At 31.1% G+C, this 26,548-nt stretch overlaps 1 protein-coding gene across 1 annotated transcript in view; it reads left to right on the forward strand.

Annotated features, from left to right (window-relative positions):
- Nucleotides 1–26,548, forward strand: part of LOC140662810 (neural cell adhesion molecule 2) — a 79,983-nt gene that overhangs the window by 37,617 nt on the left and 15,818 nt on the right. The window contains exons 2-3 of the mRNA XM_072886461.1: nucleotides 18,212–18,321; nucleotides 22,894–23,066. Coding sequence (XP_072742562.1) covers nucleotides 18,264–18,321; nucleotides 22,894–23,066 — 231 coding nt within the window. The 5' untranslated portion in view covers nucleotides 18,212–18,263. The remainder of the gene's footprint in view (nucleotides 1–18,211; nucleotides 18,322–22,893; nucleotides 23,067–26,548) is intronic.

Genomic DNA, 26,548 nt, shown 5'->3' on the forward strand with positions numbered 1-26,548 from the left:
ATGATATTTGGTATTTGAGTAAGCGATCAGTATGTTTCGATGAAAAACCATCGTCAAATCTTGGGAGGCGAAAAAGTTCGCGCTTTACAATAAAGTTATAGATTCATATCACGCAGAATGCATTACATGCATTCACCGCACGGCGCGTTTTCTCATGTGCTACGAAGAGAAAATATCAATACACTCGATGTATCGGCTACAAGCATCGCGTACGTGTGCGATACGAACATTTCAAACTGATTTACAAGAGAATCGTGCGATAAAAGCTTTCGTTATAATTTTTTTTTACCTTTTTCTGGTATTATCATGGTAAAGAGATTGCTTGTTATTTGCAATGCGCGAATACTTGTATATTGTGTCTCATCATTGATTCAAGTAAATACGTAATGATAATTTTAATTATATATATTTATATTAATTTTTTGAAAGAGAGAAAAAGGTATTTATTCTATTTTTTTCGATTAAACTGTATTATTCTATTAATTACTTATTGTATTAGAAATAGAATAATGTCAGGAGTAGATATTTAAATAAATACTAGACACTCGAGACACGCATGAGAAATCTCAATGTGTTAATGTAATTAAACTTCTTACGTGTATGCGCGAATTACATGATAAAAGTTCTCGGCAACGCGTACGCTTTTATCAAGATAACGTCATAAAGGACAAAGTACCCCACAATCGCAAAGGGATATTACAGCTGTGAAAGACTTAAATACGGAGACATCGTCTCACCCACCGGTGTGGATCTTAACCGGTCTGCGGCCTCTGTGTAATATATGTCACTCGCATGCCGCGAGTGCAAGTCACTTAATCCGCGCGTGGCGTGCACCGGTCACGCCGACGCAATTAAAGGGAATCTTTTAATCGCGCGTGGTTTTCGTCAGGGCGTGAAGAGAGTCTCACACCTATACCCGCACCCACACACACACATGCAACATTATCTCTTTGGTAATAGCGACACTGTAAAATAACGTCGTTGAATAGCAACGATGAATATTATCTTGACATCGATTATCCGATTTAATTAAACACCCTTTATCATCCACTCATTAAATTTAATTTCTGAGATGCGTCAATTTGTCACTCTTGTTTCCTTTTATTCTGTTTTTTTTTTTTTTTTTTTTTTTTTTTTAGCGAAAAGTTACTTCCATAGCTACTAGATGGATGAAACAATTCTTTTAATAATTAATTTTCACTTTGATTCCTTTTTTATTCACCTCTATTTATATTTATTAAAAATACATCTAGCTTCACGAATATTGTGTGACTTTGTAAAATTCTATGTCCTATCGACACATTGTTATATTTATTGTTGAAAGCAATATTGCATATTGAAAATATTAATTTTTTAATTTCTGAAACAAATTGTAATAGGTTTTTCATTTTGTTGAATTTATTTCGTCATTGGATCAATATTTTTTTTAAGGATTTTATAACATTGATATTTGTTAAAACCACGTATTTCTAAACACTATATAATTTCGCAAGCTTCTATTAAAAATAATATTATATGTTTAAAAAAATTAAATTTAAACTTATATAAGCTTACATTTTTTATGTATGTCTGGAGTGGCATTATAAAATTATCATTACTCCTCTCTTTCTCTCTCTCTCTCTCTCTCTCTCTCTCTCTCTCTCTCTCTTTCTCTCTCTCGCGTCATATCGTATAATCCTTTGTAAATGTAAGCTTATGAACGTAAGTGATTATGACGACGCGTCACTCTACGTTGCAGTTAATTGTCACACGTCGCAAGTAACAGGCAGCACTGGAAACGCGATATGGGCCTTGTAAACGTTCCACACAGACGTTGACGTTGGGCGAATGCTTGACAATCTCTCCTACGGAAAACACACTGAAGGCATTCTGCTCGGAACGCGCTTTGCGACCACGCCGTGCTTTTGCCGGTGGCTTGGCGTGAATGTGCCGTCAACTAACGTATGCAAGCAGCTTGTAATTAGTCCGTAGGATATCTATGTCGGTCTAAGAGCAAGGTAGCGAGAACTGTAACATTACTCGCGTCCTACGTGTAATATGTATGTATAACACATGTAACTTGATGGAGTGATACATATACAGCAGAGATTTTTTATTTTTTAACGAGGATATGTAGAGAAATTAAAAAGTGAGAAACTGTATGTTAACTGCGGTAATTTTAAACACTTTCGCTGACGTTTGTCACTCAAGAGATCTTGACTCTTGTTAATTTTACGAAAATTACATTGAAAGAAATGTCTTAATGATATTTATATTACATTTTTTTCTCCTACAGGTACACTAATATTAACAAGTCTCCTATTATGATTTAATACAATTGTAATCATCGAGAAAGAATAATTAATATTACATTATTTTGATTATTTATATTTATCATATTTATATTTTTGCTAGAAAATAAATAATTTTATTCGTATGTAACGTAAAATAAATACATTTTAAAGTTTAAAATACAACAGCGACAAAGACACAACATTATGTCAACGTTGAAATCTCACTTTATGTTTTCTTTTTGACAATGTAAAAAGTAAAGTATTTTTCTCTTGTTAAAAATTTTTTCATCATTATTTTTTGCTATTTTTCTTGACATGGTAGTATGACTAATATCACTGTGTGTCATATTTTAATCTTTATTTCTTAGCTTATTTTATTAATGTATTTATATAACATAAATCTCATACATCTGAAATTACTATTTCGGTAATAAATATACATGAAATCTAAAATGTTAATATAATAAGCAACGTTTTACGTCAATAAAATTAATCATATTTTTTGTTAAAATTGATATTTTATAATAGAAGATAAAAAAAGACCGCTGCTACAATGTTTCAATTTTTTTCTAGTTAATGAAAGACTATGTGATTAAATATAAAAGTCACGGAATATATCAGATGCACTTTCAAGCCAAGCCTCTTATTACAAATCAAGATTTAAACACTCCAATAGCTCACTCTTTCGCCATCAGCGGTTGCCTCGACCGGGATAAGACTCCAATTAATTTCCTGCTATCGTTTACTCAGAAGAAACACGAATGCGCTGTCAACTGACTGGCTTCCTGAAACAAGTTTCTTTTTATTTCTTTTCTTTTCTGTATCCAAATCCTCGAGATTGATTTCCGCAAGAAATCAAGAAAAGTACAACAATCTCTTCGAATTCGACTGATCATTTTAATATGTTTATGAAAGCAATATGTATAGTAGAATAATCAAGATTTTTACAATTGTATAAACACAATTGTATAATTTGTAAGATAAATTCTGCCTAAGCTTATTCGAGGAGACAAACAATTCAATAAAGCGTTATTCGTACTCTTGAACATCACGTTTCGAAAATAATAGAACAAAAGAATATGTTGTTTCTTTGTTGAGTTATTTAAAAATTTTATTATCATCCAACTATGCTTATTTTCTCGAGTAAGAAACAAATACAACAGCGATATTTTCCTGCGAAGCAGACAATTTGCTGATAGCGGGTGAAGCAATTCCGGAATTAATTAAATCGCGCGCTCCATCTCTTTCTTCTTCTCGACTCGGCCACTGGAAGGAAGATTCACTTCGAAGTTCGCCTATAGCGTCCGCAAACTCTTTGCTTTCAATTCGCCACATTTTGTTTCCGCGCGGAAACTTGTCCCTTTAATTACGAAAGAGAGCACGGGGAGAGAAGAGGGGGAACCGAACGCGCAAAGTTCCCCTGCAATTTCGAAGTCGCGGGCAAAGGTTCATCAGCTTGAGATTAATAGCCCATCTGTTTGTTTTACTTCGCCCCCGCTCAAGTACGATAAAGTTCTTCCGTGATTAATCGTGCCCGAGTCCGCGAATTTAAAACCCCCGAAGCGCCGTCGTCGACGACATTCCGGTTGTTTCAATGGTACTGAAGAGCGTGCGGCATTAACGTGGCCTTAACGAATTTTCCACTGGGAAAGATAACGAATTCAGGGCTTGTTCGAAGAGCCCATTGGCCCTTAAGTCTCCGAAGGGCACTTGGAAGTTTCTAGCGCGCGCGCAACGAGAAGTTTGTCCTATTTGCGAGGACATTTTAATTCTCTGTTGCAGGTTCATCTACGAAGAACGAACTGTGACTATACACAAGTTCTTATAAATGTTCGAAAGTAATTCGTACTTTGGCAGTTCATTAGATATTAAAAATAGCCATCTTACTTTCATTTTATATAACTATATTCATATAAGATAAAAAATTCACAAAATTATGTGTATATTATTTTTATAATATTGAAAAGAAATAAAATAAAATAAAACAATAAAAATACCAGCATTTATATAAAGACAAGAACAAAATAAATTTAGAAGATAAAATAAAATATTTAATTAAGTACTAATAATGTATTACATTGAACGCAACGATCTTGGATATTTTTATTAAAGCATAATGTTCTCGAACGCGTGATCAAACTTTTGATTGCAAACATACAGAAAGAAAAGTTTATGACGAAAGAGGGAGAAGCTGAATATAGATGAGGACAGGGGACGCAATTTACCGCTAAGATGAACTAATAAATATCTATCATAGTCGCAAACTAGCGATCTAAAAAAGCATCGCATCTGCGTCCCTTTTACATCCACGATAGTTTGTCACTGTTTTCTTATTTGTTTGCACTTTTCTGTAATATGTTAGGCCAATTTCAGTTTATCATCTTTTTCATGCCGTACTTACCATTTTGCTCTTAAAATATCTTTTCACATATATGTAAATGATGTATAAAAAAGAGGGATTTCAGTAACAAGATGTCATATTTCAATATATAATAGTACGTATTATTTAGAAATGGAAATCAGATCTCATTAAAAATATGTATTGTTTAGAAACTTCATAATTTTTATTATGCAGATATTAAGCATACTTGATAGAAAAATTTCCTGAGTCCACACGGTAATTTTCTGAGTATACACGTTACATATTAATCTCTGTTTTAATAGCAATTAATTGTTTAGAAATGAAGTTGTTCGTATGATTTTTCTTACCTTCTGTGCGATTGGAGACCAGCGTGATTCTCTCGCATTAAGAACTTCCCGAGGAAGCTCTCGGCCTTTTCGCTCTGATTTTCGTGCAACTCGGCACACGGATTAAACCCGCACGCCATCACGCCGCGTTGATAAATGCGGCCAGATACGATAATTCACGGCAAAAATTGCATGCGGATGCGCATCGTATTTGAGGGCAAAAAAGAAAGGTCGTAAACAAACGATTATCTGCTATATATCGTCCATAAATCTTACGCTATATCCTCCCTTTCATCCCCTTATTACGCGTCTCTTGCTGATCCCCGTGTGTTTTCATCTCCCCCATCTTATCGGATCTAATCGTGGGATATAGGGAAACGCGCATCCATCTATCTGACTTCCCTAATCTATTAAAGTATACATCTCCCTCTCCCATGCGCATGTTTTAGGCCCGCTACCGATATTTCTTCTCTTTGCAGTCGGCCACTTTGCGCACGCGAGGTCATCCGACAACTTCATCAGCTCGATGAAGTTGTCGGTACGCGCAGTGGTTGTGGGTATCTCGTTTACGGCATCTGCGGATCGCATGACGTACTCTCGCCTGTTTTCTTCTCTCTAACCGCGGTCGTTACCAATTTCATATCCGCCGTACTGTAAAAGCGCGCCCGGCGAAACGCACAGCATGATAATGTTAGCGAGAGACGAGAACTCAATTTACAAGAAACAATTTTACCCGCGTTTTTTCAGCTTCAAGAGCGTTGCAAACAGGAAATTGCCGCTTAGGATAGAAAAAAGTTTCGCAGTAGTATCGTCTAATTATTGTTTAACTTACTCGTAAAAAAAAGGAAGAAAAAGCACTCTACTCTGGACTCTCTGCTTGTATTATATAACGACTGTCCTGAGCGCAAACTAGTAATATCCGACAACGAAATTGTGCTTTACGTGACTAGTTGCCGTGAATTACTTGCCTTTTATAAGCGATGTAAAGGTAATATTCTTCTTCTCCGATAATAGCTTGTTTAATAAAAATGTATTTATCTCCTCATTTATTAAGATTTAATTTATTCAAGCATATTTGCTAATAATATCAATATTCAATTTTTAGTCTTGTTTTAAAGAATTTTAAAAGTAATAAAACTTTTTTTATATTTCTAATTTGTTTTATTGTTTTATGTTTTATATTTGTATAATGTTAACAGATCTCTTTTTACTTGGAAATTACACTTTCGAATATTACATATTCCAAGAATTTAAATACGCGATTGTTCAAGCGCAGATTGAAAATGCACAATTACAGTGATTTACCGAAATAATGTAATTAGAGCGAACAAATTTTGCACTATGGCATGTATCTAGATACGCAAGGAATTTAGAATATTGTACACCGCAAGATAATATCCGAGTATCGCGAAGCATCGCAATCTTAATAAACGATAATTATAAGAGAGCTGACGATTACGTGGTTTCGTCTGTATTTTCCTCGACACATGTAATTCCGGATGATACCTAGATTGTGCTCGAGTATGCATACACATCATTCTCTGAATTTCGTACATCTAATACGCAAACTGGTGGGTTACACAGGAAAGTACAAATGTAGTTAGCTTGCAAGAAGCGATAAAAGCGTGACCAATGTATAAAGCCACGTTTTCTAGTACGCGCTTTGTTTTGCGCGTATTGCTATATCTTGTTAGTTAAATTCGTACATTTTAAATTAAATTTTCCTTCAAAATTTGAGATATGAAATTTCTTACCTTCATCGTGAAAAGATTGTCGATCAAGAGAAAGACTATCGCCCAAATTATCGTCAAATATCCTACAAATGGATGTGTAAGAGCGTCTTTATTTCGATCAATTTAGTAAAGATGTCACATATAGGATAAGTAGTATAACATAATATAATTAAAAAGAAAATAATTTCTCATATAAAGAGTTGAAGACATAAAACAAAATTTTTTTATACGTAGTATTATTTTCTAGAAAATTAATTTTGAAATTTAGAAAATTAACAACATATTTATATGCTTCTATGCTTGATTGATTTTTAATATCCTACATCGTCAAATTCATTTAAACAATATCTGACGAATAAGTATTAAAATACAACACATACATGTCAATATATAGTATCTAATATATGAAACAATAATTAAATATAATTATTTAAGCTTAAAAAAGCATAAATATATTATTACATTTTTAATTTGTAAAGTCAATTTTTTCTAAAATAAAATATACAAATATTATTATATATTTTTTAGTCCCGACTGCCACTCATAGGTTGGCAAAAAGACGGAGGTTTTACCGAGCTCGAATCGGTGTTTTTCATTTTCGATGACTATAGTATAATTTGATATCACATTTTGCTCAAATTTCTTATTATTAATTATTTAATTTATTTTTGTATGTGGATTACCCTAATTGTATTATATTTCCTGGCCTAGACTGTGTGTTCTCGTAATTTATTAACTTCTAAATGATGTCTTCTGGGAAATTTGTCCAAGTAAATTTATCGGCTTCTCTAATAGAAGGTAGTAATTTATGGAAATTGATAAATCGATACATATCAAGAAAAAAAAGAATATGTATGACATTTTGCAATGCCATATTTATCAAAAAGCAATTATTATACGATGATATTATTCGTATTAGATAAATTCAAAGTCCAATAAATTTAAAATTTTCATCTTTTTATCATATTTAATTTATTAATAGTCTTAATTAACGGCTTTTATTACAATTACAGTTAAACTGAACTAAAATACAAATTAAAAGCAATTTAATTTTTAATATGAAAATTTGATAATCATTTTCGCATGTATGTTAATGCTACTCTTTCGAATATTATTAGATTGTTCGATGTTATATATGATAGGTTAATGAAGTATCGTTAATGCGGACGCTTATTAACGGTAAAATTTATTATTCATGATGCATTTATATGCAGATCTATAAATCATTCGTGCTCTATGGCTGTAGAATTGTTGGAAATACATTGTGGAAACACACAATTATGGTAAAAATAGGACTTATAATATTGTCTCATATAATATGCATTGTGTGTAAATTAAGCTAATACTCGGTTTACACTTCCGCAGTATCACATTATATATTGTTTTACAGACTTTAGTCTTAATCTTCCATATACATGTAGCTGTAAGTGAGATTTCAATGGAATGCATGATGACACTAAGTAAGTCAAGAGAGTTTATACAAACAATAAATAGAATTAGAGCAATAAAAAACGCACAAATTTAATTAATTAATTTGTTTGATTTGTAAAAATAGTTAAATTCTATTTAGTTAAATATATATATATATATATAGGTTTATGTATATACTTAGTTTAATATATATAAACTTTATAAAATTTAATTTACTTTTTGCATTATTCATTTCTCTTTTTATTTTTATTTTTTATTTTTATTTTTATTTTTTGAATAGAACTGTTTCATAAACCCAGAGCATTTTTTTTTATATAAAGCATAACGTAATGAATAAAAATTAACGTATTTTTAATTTTCTGTATAAACTGTTTTTATAAATATATTACAAATGTCGGATAAAAAACAACATCGTAGCTATTATTGATCTAAATACAATAGAATTAATAGTTTCTTGTTTGCTGTGACTGATTATCTTCGCGATAGCGTAGTGTTTTCTATAAGATGGAATAGAGCTATTGGCCAGGATTATTTAAAGATGCTTATCAAGAAATATCTAACAGTCGACGTAATAGAACCGTCATCCGTGGTAGCAGCGCGAACATGATGTCAATGCGCGGAAACCGCACAAAAACCATACGGATTTCCGCGGGGGGTCGGGGGACAAGAGAGATTAAGGTAATCCCGCCTAACTGATGACGGTCGTTCCAAAGGCTTCAACAGATTAATTGGAAGATCGATCGACACTTCTTATCGTAAAAAGAAAGCATCGTAGTAAGGTTGACGAGTGTGCAATATAATGTTATTTTCTAAAGAATATATTGTAGAATAATCCTGCACAAATTATGAACTTACGCATGAGCTTCGTTTTGTGGCTTCCTGCTTTTTCTTTTCGCATTATCGAGTAACATGATAAAATAAATATTGCTATTATTACGCTCATACACTGCAATACACAATATTTATAGAATACAAAACTGTGTTGTGAAACGGACTGACAGCTAGCTTGTCATTATCCTTGTCGAACAACAAGAATAACGGCATGATTAAATGAATGTCACTTGCATAAACTCGACGATTTTACGTAACATACTTTTTTCAAGCTATCACTCTGCTTTTAATCATGTAAAGTGTTTTCTAAGATTATATAAGCATTGTACGTAAACAGCGTGTGTATGTATATCGCTCGATAATTGTCTTCTATAGAACCGAGAGGAAAACAAAGAAAGCAATTTACTTTTTCAAGCGGAATCATCATATTGTAAACTAATGATAGCACTATGCCATTGTGGCAACGATATAAATGTCAAGAGAATGTGATTTATGGATAACAATATCACGTTACGAAACCATAAAAATATCATCAAAAACAAGACAAGGTAGATAAAACACACACGAAAGAGGTCCGTCATAATCCCTGTCGTCGCGACATAATTGATTTGTGTGCTAACTCATATGACTAATTTTACTTTCTATATATATATATATTATAGTTTCGTTGAACGTCATTAGATATAAAAGACTAATCTGTTAACAAAACATTCATGTAACAATATACATGTATAACATTTGTTACATGTGATTTCAATTTTAATTAAATAATAATTATAATCTTTAACAATATTAAAATAACAAAATAGCTGAAATATATAAATAGTGCTATGTGTTAATAAATTTTTATATAATATATAATATATTTTCTTTCTGTAATTGAAAATTTTTTACATTAAATTAATCACATACAGATACACATATTTATCAATTTTTTACATCAGTTAATTAAATTTTAATTTTTATCAAATTAAAACAATCAAACAAAGATAAAGAGAAATATTATTTAACGTAAATAAACACTGCGTCAAAATCAATCATTTTGCAATCATTTCTGTATGTCCGTGTGACTTTTTATAATAATATAAATATTTAATTTTGCAATAATACAAATATTTAAATACCGTTATAATCTGTTTATTTTTAATCGAAAACATAATATTTAAGAAAAGTAAACCAAATTATAAAATCGTATTGACATCGCTGTTACAGAGAAGAAGTGAAACGATAAAAGAGCATTTCATTTTTACGGTTAGTCATCAAATATTTACGGTAGTTTTGCATTTACCGTTTTGCCGCGGCAATTGTTTCTTCACGAGGTGACGTTCTTAAAATACGTCACTTCGTCGAGATCTTCCGTAGCTTGTAGCGTTCCAAACCTCGCTTAAATTATTCAAGGGAAAGAAAGAGGGGCTAATCCGAGGGCGTGAGAATCGCTGGGAGCACACGACAGAAAAAAAAAGACGCAGTTGTTTCATCCAAAATCAGCTTAACTCGCTTCGTATCTTTGCATCTTTTTCCTGCATATTTTACACATGTAAATACGTTCCTTCCGTATCCGCGCAACGTCGTGTAACATCATGCGTGCTGCTTTCCTTCTTCCACCTTGTTCCGCAACGCGGTGATTATAAGAACTTTTACAACTATCGGAGGGAGCTATGATTGTTCGATTTGCCCCGATCGCACATGCATCATTCTCAATATTGTTCAAAATATCAATAATAAAATACAGGAAAAGTTATATAAATTGTGAAATTCTATAAGTATTTCTCGCGCACCAAAAATAACAAAGTTATAATGCATTAACTTTTTTGCAATAAATAAAAACGGTGAACTAAACAAAGCGCAATTATTAAAAACTTTTTAACAGGTTATTAATATAGTTTTACTTCTTTTTTTTTGCGCACACACACACATATACACGCGCGCGCGCGCGCTATAAACAATTTGAAAATAGTTTTTCTGATAATAGTAGTACTATTTTGTATTTTATAATGAAAGAATTATTAGATGTAAAAAAAAGACAATTTCATAAAGTGGTCGTAAAGTAGATTATCTCTTAAACATGAAAAAATATCGAAAAATATAGACCAGCCAATTATCGTAACCTCGAACTATTTTAGTTTAGATCGTACAAATTATATACTGCTACATCACAGCGTAAAAACGTGGCCATGAAAAGGTAATGTCGAGATTTACGAGCTGATTCCTAGATTTATTGAGATAAAATGTCACAAGCGTGAGCGAAAAGGTAATCAACGTAGTTACAGCAACGGCCACGAAATAGAATGAAATGGCCGTCTGTCTACATTGTAGATTGCACAAGAGAATATACGATAATAGGAAAAATTAAATTTATACACAACTACAATAAAGTTTGTTAATGATAATATTTTCAACCGCCAATGACAATATTTGCTAATCGTTGATAAATAGATTGAAATATTGAAGAAGCATTTCGATTAAATCAAAGTCTAAAAATGATTCGAGCGAAGCTTGAAAGCTTATCTTATCTCTTCATTGCAGGAGAGTCGTAACGTGCGTTCGATAAAATACGTATGTTAACTGTGATGTTGCGAAATGTGTGACGTAAATAGCATTCTGTTGATTTATCGTTTAACGTTGGTGGCGATGATAAACATATTAATTATCATTACCTTCATTTTCCGAAAGATATATAATGGCAGACTATTTGAAATATGTCGCGGTTCAATAGCTCTCAAATAGGGACGGTTGAAGTTGATTATCCACAATCTACCAATCCCCCGCGAGAATTGGAGCGCATATCCCGCAGAACGTGGCTAACATTTCATCCGACCTATTTTCCAATTTCCCAGCCACTTAAAAATAAAGAGAATGCATTTAATCACGTGTTCCCTTGACATAAGAAAAAATGCCAAGGATTTTAAGCAACGACTGTTCGTAAAGTCTCCAATTACGGTGCTATTAAAGACAACGCTTGATTCAACCGGCTCGATCAAATACGAGAAACGTATGTATATTACGCTTTTCTCACGCAATATCTAAACAGTTTAGTTTTTTTCGAACGAATTTCCATTTAAAAAAGCTCAATCAGCGACATGTTGACGGTCCGATTTGAATTCGATTCGAGCGCCTAGTAATCTGCCATTGAAACTCTATCGATTTGCATATAGCTTTCTTTCTATCGTTCCGTAGTTGTATTCATTCCTTCGCTTCGCGCAATCTTACTTGCTTCTTTTGCTTTTCATTGTCAATCGTTCTTGCGTATCTCTTCCGTGAAACCGTTACATTGATAATGCATGTATAATTCGGTCTTCGTCATACAAATTTATTGCATTTTATTACACATAAATCATCTCGATGAGAGAATAAAACTTATAAAAACTATTATTATTATTTGCATATTATTTTTATGTTCTCATAAACATGCACTTTCATCGGATAGGATTTTATTGTCCTGTCTGTGATTTCAAATTATTCAGAGAGATGTTTATTAAAAAGCGCGGATATCTATCTTTTTATTTTTTTTATTTCTGTTTTCCATAAATGTAATCATAAATTTACAAATATAATTAATGTTTATTATAACTTTTATAAGATATCGCCTTTCCTGTGAAGATTCTGAAAGATGTCTAATATACACGAACATCTCTGTATTATGTATAATTTTAATTTTGCTATATATAATTTGTTATTTTAATTATTTATTTTCAATTTCTATATTTTTTTATTCCTTTAGTTTTTTGTTCATGAATGAATTTAGAAGAGAAACGATGTACCTTGCCGCACACGGAAAACATAATTAAAGACCATAAATTTAGATTTCACTAAAATCTTTTACTTTTTATGATTAATATATCTGAAAAGGCAAAAAAGAAGATGATGCATTCAACGGCTTTATACTCTATATATATATATATATATATATATATATATCTGACTATAGTGGATGACTACAAATATAACCGACATGAGAATTTATGGCTATCATTAAGAAGTAACGTCTATATTCGTATATATCTCGGTTAGTCGCGTTTGACTGTTAACAGAATTGATATGGTACGCGGTCTATAATTTAATTTCAAGTATTAGTTTTAGCAATGAATATCCTCTCCAAATAGGCTCAGGCACGAATCGTACATATACGCACGAAGTCGATATTTGATACAATGTTTGTTGATGAATCATCGCGAGATCGACGTGTCGTGACATAAATATTCGGACAACTCCAAAGTAATTACGCACAATACGCTAAGCGCGATGCCAACTCGTCTGAAATATGCGATTGTGCTTTCGTCGGACCTTCTGTTAAATATTTAAATACCTGGAGCGGAAACGAGTCGCTTATTTCAAGACGAAAAGTTGTTTCGGAGCTGAGAGAATTTATAAGATTTCCGGATCCACTGTGAGCTCGCGTGACTGCTTCGCGCAATTCTATCTTTTGGTATGTGGCAGAGAAGAAGGAGGTGGATGTCGCGCGTTCCATAAATCCTTTATCGATTATAGCTTTGGGGACAAATATACTCGTGCTCGTTAACCTGTCCGAATAATGAAGTCCCTAGTATGACAGGAAATAACACGGCCATTTGTCTGCGAGTAGCGCGCCGTAAGCGAAACACGCATACGACAGTAAAATGTGGCCTTTCTCGACATTGAAACTAAATGTCAATTTTATGCATGAGATGAGGAAAACATTTATCTTCGTGTTTCGCAGGTACTTTCCTCGAGTTCTATGCTAAATAAGATTGTATCATAAGAATATTTACTTTACACAAAGAAAGAAATAATTAATATAGTTTTTATATTATATTATATATTTTATTTATAATAAAAAGATATTTAAACATAATTACGTATAAAACATAAAATAAACACTTATTAATTAACATGACATAAAAAGTTGTGTATCTACTAATATTATTATATTCTTATTATTATTATATTACTGTTAGACTATTATCATTCGTAAATCAAGAAGCGATATAATCGTAATGTGGAGTTGGTTTTAAATAATATGATCTACAAAACATTTTGCCAAATGAAAAAAATTTTAAATATATTTTTGCTTATTGATGGAATAAATTGCTCGGGGTTGCTTTGAAAATTGTAACATATATGCCGGCTGGGAACATATGGCGTTCGTGGCTGGTTTACGAATGTTCGAATCACAATCTGCAAAGAGTGAACGTATCGTAGGTTTATAGTGGTGGAAGAAAAACACGAATATCGAATACCGCTCGTGAATTAGAGAACTTGCGAGCTTCGTTCTTGCTGCAAATCCGATATAGATTTAGGACTGCATATCGTGCCTAAAATTACCAAGATTTTCCCATTGCTTGGAACGAGAAGCAATTTAGATTATAGAATGTCTTGGCCGGGAAATAATACCGGGAAGTAATTTTTTATATCGCTAATCTATATTATTTGGCAATCTCTTTTCAAATATATATAAAAATATGTTATACAATATATAAATTAAAGAAATATTAGAATTATATATAAATTAAAGAAAATATATACAATGTGTATGTGTTTTGTTTAAAAAATAATATACTGTTCCGAATAATAAAAAACATAAAGATTAAGAAATAAGAAGAAATATGTATGACTTTATTTATTTAATTTATTATTATTATTTAAACACAATTGAAGAACTCTCAATAAAAACTCTAAATAGACATATATGTGTTTCATATTACGTATACATCAATTATTATTTATTAATTACCTTTTATAAAATAAATAATTTAGTTAATTTCAGTAGTATTTTTGGAAAACAGGACAGATAAATTTGTCAGTAAGTAATAAAAAAATAATTTGATTAAATTATTATCATAATTATCATACAATCTTGTTAGCCGCTATTTTGCGATTTCAGACTTTATATTTGTTCATGACAAATCTTAAATACGAGTATCGATAGTGAATAATGGAACAAATAAAGAGCAACTATAACATAATAATAATATACGTGTATATATATATATATATATATATATATATATATATATATATATGTGTGTATATATATATATATGATTAAATATAATTATACATTTTTGCATACAATTAGATCAAATTTTTAAATAGATCTATTTTTGAAAAAACTAAAATATATTTTTATATATATTGACAAATTTATCTGTCCTGTTTTTCAAAAATCAGTTTAATATATTTCAATCTCCTATATGAAGATTGTATCAGAAATTAAAATGATACTTTTATCATTTTAATATCTGATATAATCTTCATACAGGAGATTCAAATATATTAAATCGAGGGGTTGATCACTAACAGTTATAATGTACAAAAATTACCCTTTGATATTGATTACCCTTAAATTATACCTCAGATTACTTAAGATTACCTAATAGTATCTCAAATTAAAAATAAATTTTGAAAAAGAAATTTTACTTTAAATTATTTTAACGCTAAAGATTATTTAGATTTACCAAAAATAACCTTGGATTAGCCAAAATTTTGCTGGGATTGTTGAATTACCTAGCCCTTGTACAAAAATTACCTCAGTGACCAACCCCTCGTATTAAACTGATTTTTGAAAAACAGGATAGATAAATTTGTCAATAAGTAGTTAAAAAATAATTTGATTAAATAACCTCAAAAAATCCCGTGAAAGAAACGTATGATATCATTTTGCTATTTATAAGGATTATAATAGAGATTATTTATATAATTTTTTGTCCTGATAAAACAAATATTCTGGTAAAAATACTATTTTGCACCAGAAAAGATCTCTGTGCACTAATACAGTTTTGTATTATTAAATAAACTAAATTTAATTAATAATTTAATAATTAATATTGACGTGAATCATAACCAACATTTTAATTGATCATATATATTTTAGTTTATAGATCATATATAAATTTAGTTTATTTAATAATACAAAACTGTATTAATGCACAGAGATCTTTTCTGGTGCAAAATAGTATTTTTACCAGAATATTTGTTTTATCAGGACAAAAAATTATATATATATATATATATATATAAAACATCGATTGTATAGTTTGAATACCATGAAATAAAAACTAAAAATTGCCATCTAAATTTTACTAAAAAAACGGCTAGTGATTCTTACTGTTATTGACTCTTGTTGAATCAAACACTTTTTGTAATATATATGTCATAGGCAAATGGTTATTTTAGGAAAATAGCTTTTGACTAGGCAAATGCTATCTGGTGTACGTACTAAAAAGTACATTTTGGAAAAAAACGCTTAGATTCCCATCTGGCAATTTTTAGTTTCTATTTCATGGTATTTAAGCTATGCAATCGATGTTATATTTATATTTTGACAAACAACTTTGTGTGTTTTCGTTTATGTACGAAGATTCCCGCATGGCAATTATGTGAAGTATACGAAAGATACTTCGGAATGTTTCTGCCTCGACGATCCCAGGAGATCACGGCGAAGCGCGGTACGAATAATATTCTGGCCGAATATTTATTAGACTGACAGGATCCAGCGATATCTGGGCGAAATATTATCACGCTCGTTCGACCATTGTTTCGTCTCGGGAATTCATCGAATACTTTCGATGTTTTCCCCGACGAAACTCACTGGTATATCTCTCGCGTGATCGCGAATTTCCATTTTGGAGAGCCTTTTCGTTTATATCTGTTTCTTCATTGATTCCCAGTATGTTCAATGTTCCTTCAATGCTTTTTTCCGCCAGACATACTTTCCATCGTGCAAACTCTTTCTATTAACTTTTTTATCTTTATTTTTATTTGGTTCGTTTCAACCTCCTTAAACGCTTGACTCTAACGGCGTTTCACAGTTCATTTATTACATTTTATATTTTTGTATTTTTATATAACGAAACATTTTTTTATGTATTTTTTATATTACAAAACTGTAACTATTAAGTTATTTTTTCAAGTTATTTTTTAGTGAGGCTAATATATTTTTATTTATATTATAGTTCCATTTTTACATGTATTACTTTTGGATTTTTTAAATTTTACAACTTTTAATTTCTTATCTTAAACTGTTAAGAAATCCTTTTCCTTTAATACTTCAAAATTTTTCAAAATTTTTATTGTTTATTTCAATTTAATTTATTTTTTTAAACGTACATATTTAATCTTTTAGGTTTAGTTAATTTTTAATTTCTTATTTATTTTCATTCTTTATAATATTTATATATATATTAGCTATGTATAAAATTTATTTTTATATTTAATATTTATGTGTACCTACAATTTTTTGTATAAAAGAAAAAAATAAAATGTTATTACAAGAAAATGCATATAAGACAAAGGTTAAAGATGAATAGGAATCTGAACTAAATCCTTATATATATATATATATATATATATATATATATATATAAGGATTTAGTTCAGATTCCTATTCATCTTTAACCTTTGTCTTATATGCATTTTCTTATATATATAAATCCTTATATATATATATATATAAGGATTTATATATATATATATATATATATATATATATATATATATATATGGTACAATTTAATAAAAATGCTACATCAGTGTGCTAAGGAGTGTTAAGAAAAACTTGCACGTATCTCGCAAAAAATCTAGTACTTTTTATTGGACGAAACTAGTTAATACCACGCTAGGGGCACCTTGCGCGTAGTTTTGGAACATGCTACAGTTACTTTCTCTCTCTCTTCTTTTTGGCCTTAATTTCTTTCACGCATATAGCCTCGCAGATTATAGGTAGAAGTGTCAAGAAAAAAGAGAATTTATAAAAAATAGGAAGATAAAATATATTTTATGTTAAAATAAAGACAATTAGAAAAAGACAAAGAAAATAGAACTTTTGCCGAAAGTTATCTCTGGCAGCAATATACGAATAAGCACAAAGAGCAAAAGTAAATCAATTATATTTTACTGCAATATAGTTCAGAAAATGTTTTAGGATTTGATTATCGCTATTCTTTAATTAAAATACCTATTTCTTTGAAATTATTGAAAGTTACATATATGTAACATAATAACACTATATGTAACGCTTTAACAAATCGAATATTTTGAATCTAAGAAAATTCAAACAATGTACTTTTCTGCATTGTTCGCATTTTTGCAATAGACCGTTTTCTAGTTCATTAATGTATTAAAAAAATTATATGTAAAAATAATTAATTATGATTGTAAAGAAAATAATTAATATAGTAAAGTAATTAATTATGATTGTAAAGAAAATAATTAATATAGTAAAGTAATTAATTATGATTGTAAAGAAAAGTGAATGTTAAACTTTCGTATTTTTTTCAGATATTTTGAAAGAGATGTATATCTGAAGAGAAAAGACTCCATACTAATCATCATGAGGATGCTCTGGATCGTGGTGGGCATTCTATTCAAAATTCATTTGTACTTTACAGGTGAGTTTGGATTTGTAAATGCAATTTTACTATAAAATTTATACAATCACTGACGAGATACTATTAAAGACCGTCAAATTTTTGTGACTGCCAAAAGGGCCCGGTGGGCCCGGAGGTAATTAAAGAATTATGACATTATCGACTATTTTGACTTAATTATACGAGTTATTTTAATCATGCGAATATTTTAACTCATCTAATTATTGTTTTATTATAAAAAATGTATAGATCTTCTGGGTAGCTGTTTCTAAAATAACAAAATAAGCGTTTTATTGTATTTAATCATTATTTTATTACCGATAGCACAAAGATTTTCTTACCTACAGCAGGAAAATCGTTTCATTGCCGGTAATTTTTTCCTGTCACACTAAACTCCGTAAGACTGACGGTCTTTAATAGTATCTCGTCGGTGATACAATGTACTTTTGCATAAGTATATATACTTTTTTGTACTATTAAGTAGCCGAATAAAATTCGAAGAAATTCTTATTTTTTATTTCTAATAAAAATTTGATTAAAATACATTAATCTATAAGATATCAAAATAAGCTCTTATAATAAAAATTAAAAATTATCAATTTTAATGGCTAGTAAGAGCAAATCGCTGTTCTTGGAGCGCAAGAATTTATTTAGGATATAAAATATAAATTACATAAACGCGAACGTTTCAGTCTATTTTAAGACCTTCCTCAACGTTAATTACATTGGTAAAAAAATGGAAACAATTTGTTTACTTAAATTTATGTTTTTCATTAATAGTACGTATCGGATTCAAAAGTCGCATAAACGCGTTTATGTACTTTGTATTTTATATCCTAAATAAATTCTTGCGCTCCAAGAACAGCGATTTGCTCTTACTAGCCATTAAAATTGATAAACATTAATCTATTTTCCTTAAAAAAAGGTTTTATAAAAATTTTAAACAGTTTTTTAAATTATTTATAGAGAATAAAATTTTCATCTTCAAAATTTTATTCCTTATTTTACATTTCTAAGTTGTATATTCGTAATTATTTAGTAACATAATAATATATACCGCTCTTTCACTTGGAATTCTTCAACTATTTTCGGTCTTACGTGTTCAAATTCGTTTCTTCGGTGGCATTTTAGAAACTTTATAGGATTAGAGTTAGAAATTGCGGCAGAAAACGGCACGCTCCTTCGTATTTCTCCACCTTGTGCGTTCTCATCTCGCAAATCGCGTGTTTAAGTAGCGACTCTCTTAGCCTAAATAATTTTGTCCCTAATTTTCCTACGCCGCGTTTCTCGTCGGCATTCGCTTCACGACGACATACAATTTGCAACGGTAATGATGCAGCCGCCTGAAGAAACACAGGCGTTTCCCGCGCGTTTACTCGTGGCACGCCACGTTCTTCCGCACTTGCGCGAGTTATTTTCATGCCAGCATGGAAAACACTTAATTCGATGACTGACACGTAATTTCCGGTTATCACGTTACTGAAAACCGCGGCGATGCTCTCGCCTCGTTAGCGTCGAAATTCTCGACGGGCGCGTTGAAATTAAGTCGATCATCCATTAGGTCGTCAAATATTCTTATATACCACGACGATTCTCTTGTCAAGAGACGTTGAAAACGGAGAAATAGCTAATATTATCAACGGACGAATTCATATAATGTCTTGTTCCCGAACGATGCGGTGCTGAAAATTTAGGTCGTCGCCGTAACACCTCCGAAGCTTTAGATCTAATTGAAAGTTTAATTAAATGCACACCGGCCCCTATTACCAGGCCGTTTTACGATTCTCAATTCGGCAAACTTTCTGAAATTGTGCCAGATTAATCTTCCGGTACGTGCGAGTACTAATCACTAGTAAATTCAATTTAGAAAATTGCGTCAGTTCTGACGGTTTTATTTTGTCCTTATACTTAAGCTGAAGACAAACGCCTCCAAATGTAACGCATTTATACGTAATAAATCATAATCATTTCTTATTACGATATTCCGTCGTGCATAATTTTTGTAAGCGTACGCGCCGTAGCAATTTCAAATATTCAAAGCTTATATTTAGAGATTTATATTCTGAGATTTGTATCACATTGCAATGGAATACTTTTGTGCTTATGTATGTGAATTATTCTAGATATTTCATGAGAAAAGATATCTCGTCAGAATAGCAAAACCAGGTTTTCGCTGCATGTTGAATAAATCATACATATTGTATTTTAATGAAACAATAGAATAAATACACAAACGCAAAAGTTAACTAATATTTCAATACAAAAAAAATCTATATTTAAATATTTTTTATAGAATTTTCAATGTGCTATTAATTTCTAACTTTTATATTTATAAAAAATTTACATTATAAAAAAGCAGAAAAAGAATATAGAAATATCTTCGACGTATTCGTATATAATATATACATTATATACATATATATATATATGTTTGGTGAATTTTATATTTCATTAAAATTATAATATATATTATACATTAATTATAATGTACATACATTATGTAAGAGATATAAAAATCTATCAAATATAAATATCTACTTTAATAATCCCAACAATCCCGTTTCATCGCTTCTTTATTAATTCCGGTCACGAAAAATTCGAGTATTTTTCCCGTAGGAATTTTCGGCGGATAATCACTTTAGAGTACCGTATGTCGACGGCGGGCGGCAATAACGTTAATTCACATTGACAAGAAAATTCAAGTGAAATGCGCGGTAGTCTGATCAATATTATCTGTAACAATTTCTCTTGTGACAAGATTTCCATATTACTATTAAGTTTTTCAAACTGCGTAGAAAAAAAATATCGTTTTAATTATTTGTCATACATAATTAAAATAATTAAAATAACTTTAAATGATTAAATTTTTTTTTGTTAAATAGAGAGAAATGTGATATTGCAAATATAAATTTTATATCTCATAATTTATATTGCATAGAAATTTTTGAGTATATAATAAAAATTAAATAAAGATACGATATTTACGGTAGCGATGTTCATTCGTGCACACACTTTCATACAATACTTAAATAATAAATATTTTAACAGACATTGATTTTGCGTTATGATCAATTAGTACACAGAATCAGATCACAGAAATCATTTATTTTCTTTATATCGCGAAAACGCAGATAAATGCAAAGAGGTAGATATTATTTAGATGCAGTCAAAAATAAATAATGACTTTGATTTTTAAGATTCAAAATATCGAATACAGTTACCAATGTTTATAATTCGTTATTCACAAATATATTTTCCCGATGTTGCAAAATTCGAAGCAAAATTTCAGCAAAAGTGTTGTGTACTTTTATAAAAAGAATTTATAAATAGCGAATATTACCGTAAATATATATACATATATATATATATATATATATATATATATATATATATATATATATATCTATTATGTTTTAAAAGCGAACCCTTAATAGGGCACATCCATTAAGTATATCCATAAGTATTCTATTAGGCATAAAATTTTGAGCTTGGGCTTTTAATTCGAATAAAAATAGAAACGAGATACTCGGGAGAGAAATTTTTTTCAACAAAAATTCGGCGATGTGCGCAGGAACGAGCGAATGATTAGAGTTCTTGAGCGAGGGCAAATGAGAGGCGAGAGGGCACAAGAGGGAGAATTTCCGGCTGAATATCCGCCGGAATTCACCAGGTTTGGCGCACCACGGGCGCCGGTAAACGCTCGGCCGAACCTTCGTAATTGCCGTGACTAAGTTATTCACTTAAGCTACTCTTGGCCGACGCTCAGGTTATGCGTTATCGTCGCGATAGCTGCTGCATTAATCTCAGCCCAAGAGAACGATGCTTCGTCGTTCTTCGTAGTCCTTGCGTCGCGCCCTTCGTCGACCCAACAATAGAGAATCGGCCTTAATCTTTGATCATAGCCGGCTTGAGAACCACTAACAACTTTTGAAGAGACGTTTATTATAAACGTGGTAAATTAAATTTTCTAGGCTGTGAGAAAATATGCGATACCAGTCCTTACATCTTTTTTTCTCTCTCTCTCTCTCTATATATATATATATATATATAGCATTTATAATGCAACTTTTAATTAATTTTATTTCACATTCCAAACTATGCTAAAATTTAAGCAAATATCTAACATAATTTTGTATTATGAATCCAGAAAATGGATTAAGTAACGAGTTTTTGTGCAACGTACGTTATTTTCAAAATGTACATTATTCCTTTTCAATAATATTTTTTTGCAAAAAATTCCATAAAATATATATCATAATTGTAACAAAATATATGGCATACTACATTTATAAAAAAAATCAAGACGCATACAACACATATATTTGTGTATATAAAACATGTGATGTTATGTAAAACAATTATATTTTTTTTTTTTAAATTTATAATTATTTATATCAATTTTTGAATTTATAAACGACAATCAATTTTTAGAATATTTTAATTGATGATAGTCTTAAGAAAACTTTTGATTCGCAGCGCTACGTAAAAACTCGTTACTGATATTAATTTGACACGACATGTCGTACACAGACTTCATTTTAAATCGAATAAAATGGTTCCTAACCTTAGCATTGTTGTAATTTATGTTCTCAGTAAGCCAAGCCAAGCATCAGCAGAACTCAAGTGCCAATAATGCAATCGTCACATTGAATGTCCCGGAGGGTAAAAATGAAGATGTTCTTGAAGGACCAATTGGAGAGGTACTTGCTCAAAGTGGTAGCACGGCAGTCTTGCCGTGCAAAATTACCGATCCTGGAGCTGGAACTGTAAGTATACCTTCATATATGTATATATTGTAGTTCATATAAACTCTTCGAATCACACTGTTTACATGCTAATCTTTTTTTCGATAAAAAATATTATGATGCAATTAATTTTTTGATGAAAAATAATTACAATATATGTAAGTAGTTTTGCTTGTTTTCTATTCCTATCCTTTAAATTGCTGATATATTAATATTATAAAAGTTAGAAATAATTTGTATTTACTAGTGTACGGTTTGAGAGACAATATGAATGAAGAATGATTTACAAATCTAATTATCAATATCATATATACTACAATATATTATGACAGAAAGATTAAATATTCCATAAATGCAAAGAACGGCATTATTCATGGAATCTGAATGCTTCGTAATCAATTAAAATGCAGAAATGAATAATTTTAGACTGGGAAATAATTTCTCTGGATGGACACGCCCATGTATTGAAATATTAATAATATTTCTCGCTTTACTTCCACTTGATTTTCCCTGTGCCATTTCTCTGTTCATTTCAATGCCGCTCGTCTTTTTTCTCATTTACACCAGATGTTTCAGATTTTTATTTCCGTTATATGAACTGGTTCGAACTGGTTTTTCATTTAATTTCCGTTTCCCATCATGCACATGCCATACGCGAGTGATCCATAAAGAAAGGAGTATGTGCGCTGTTTCTAATATGGTTGATTTTCGTGTCGCAGGGATGAAACGACTATTCAAATGGAAAACGTTGAATGACAAGCGCGGATCAGATTTGAAATATCAAAAAATTTTCTCAAAAGAAATATCTTTTACCTTTATGTCAGAATCTTTCAAGTTTTGAATATAAATTTTCTTTGTAATATAAGGTATTTTGACATCGCATGCGCTGATTATATTTTCAGTCGTATTTTATCTTCATCACTTGTGCTTCGTAAAAAATAAATTACAACGCGCTAAGACAACGACATGCGTGACTCCAGCATCGTATGATGATGACGTTGATATATTTCTGTACTACACGCCCGCAGTTCTTATTGAATGAAGAATTATATGATCTCGTTCTTCTTTCTCTCAAAAAAATAGTAGAAAATTACTCTTACTAAGAAACTAAAATATGAAATCAAATGACGTAAATTTTTCATTTTGGCGTAAAAACTGATTCTTTCACGGAAACATTAAATGTCATTTTTTTATTAAATGTCGCAGCTACAATAAAAGAGGTATAAAAAATAACGGAAAAAAATATGTCAACCAATGGCAATATAATTTTATAATATTTTACAAGTTATATTATGTATTTCCATCATATTAGCTTAAAAATGTATTTATTTTTAAAATAATGTAAAAGAACCTTAAAAAAATACTCATTTTTTAATGGAATGAAAGTTTATTGGATGTCAAACAAAATTCGCAACCTATGACAAATAGAATGTAATACAATAATAAATAAAATGTAAAATAGGAAGGTGATGTAAAACAAATGTAAAAAAAAAAAAAAAAAAAAAAAAGAGAAAGAATACGCGAAACCAATGAACGATCTCACATTTTGCAATGAAGTTCAGTTTTAACTGTTTGTAAAAAAAAAAAAAAAAAAAAAAAAACAATGTTTTTGATATGTCGAGTTTGCGATTGGAAACGCAAACAAACGTTCAGTCCCTACGAAGATATAGATCCGGCGTAATTGTGCAAATATATGCGTTTCAAATACCTTTGCACGCGATATTAAAAGCTGAAAGGAACGAATGCGATGCGTCGCACACACACTGTAGGTACGAATGATAGGTCGATATGATATTTTGCACACGGAGATTGTGCAGGTTGTTTGCTTTTTTTTGCGGCCTTCGCTATACGTACTTTAATACTATAGCCGTCGGTCCAGCAAATTGCCCTAGTTTACGATCACAACGGCGCACACTCCGCGATGGCGTATGCTCTTTGTCTTATTTAGCGTTCAACCCTTTTCCTCCCTCAACGCGTGGAATCAGCCGACAATCTGCGTAAACAATGTGTCTATATTCGTTCGAGTTATTCGTTCCGAGCTATTTCCGTATCATTCGTGTCGATTTTTCGTCTCGGACGTAAAAAGCTGATTGCGAAAAGCTCCAACGTATTACGTTGCAAGTTGGAATTTTTCCCTAGCAAGAATTATGAACGCTCACCTTCCTTCTCACGTTTGCTGCATCTTTCACATTTATGCTAACTGGTTCTTCTCGTTAGAAAAATTCAAGATTATATATCCCTGCATCGCGCCAATCGATTCGTATTCCGAATATATATCTTTCCGCGAATGTACACGTGAATTCTTCGCGCCGTAACGCCGTTGGGAGACCAGATGCCCAGCTTATTACATATCCTCTCCTTTCGCGAAAATGTCGAAGTTCCCGCTTGGAGAATATTTTAGAATATTTTAGCGAGTTTCAGCGTTAAACTGACGCCACGCCAGATGCCGCATGACTGTACGTCTCTTTTTCCCTTGGAAAAAGGCAGAAGGAAACGAAAGGGCAATCCGTATAAACGCTATCGAGAGATGGTGAAAACATTCTCTCTCGATACTCGCCGTGGTATACTTGAGAAATCGGAATGGAATTCCGAGAGAGTCGACAGACGGATTCTTTCCGGGCGACAGGCAATGCACGTTTCTATGAAATTCCGACCTACGAGTTTCCCACACCGACGTGAATGAGACGTAAGTCGACTTTAAATGCGCGTTTTCCGACACGGAGCTTGCCTGGTGGCGTTTGAAAACGCGGTACTTCAGCTGTCATATCTGGGTTTTACACAAAAAGTATATCACGAAAGAATTATACGCTACTACCACCATGTTATTTAAAACTGTAGATTTCTTGATCGGATCGTGTTCGGATCAAATTTCCTTGCAAATGTATTTTTCGTTAAAAAAAAAAAAAAAATATTTTATAAAATTGTTATTCTACAAAATTTAAATTACTTATTTTAATATAATAATAAATAAATATAATAATAAAATATATAATAATTTAATGTATTAATTATTAATTAAATTATATATATTAATTTACATATTATAATATATTAAATATATTTTTTCTCTGCATTATAATTCCTTCAGGGGTTTCCGCATTTATAAACATATAAACCCCTGAGTGCTCTCGTGTGCAATGTTTTTCTCCAGTTTTTAATAAATTACATTTCTAAAGTGAAACTGTCGGGTAAAAGAACAGATGCCCGCTTTGACATAAATCGAAATTGCGTTTCAATAATCGCCAGAAGCAAATCGATACGCCGATGCTAAAGCCCGCAATTCCTATAAACGGATGCGAATAACTCGAAACGTTCGGAAAAGCGGCATGTTTATGCGAACTTCACGGCAGGTTTATTTCTCTCCGTTTGATTTCTGGATTTTACAGCTCCGCTGGGCACAGAGTGGGCAGGGAGTTCAGAGTTGTAATTTACTTACGACGAGAGTATTTCACGTCTCTACTCACTTCACGCATTGAACAGAATCCCTACAGATATAACGGCAG

Source organism: Anoplolepis gracilipes, chromosome 2, assembly GCF_047496725.1.
Source record: "Anoplolepis gracilipes chromosome 2, ASM4749672v1, whole genome shotgun sequence".
NCBI lineage: Eukaryota > Metazoa > Arthropoda > Insecta > Hymenoptera > Formicidae > Anoplolepis > Anoplolepis gracilipes.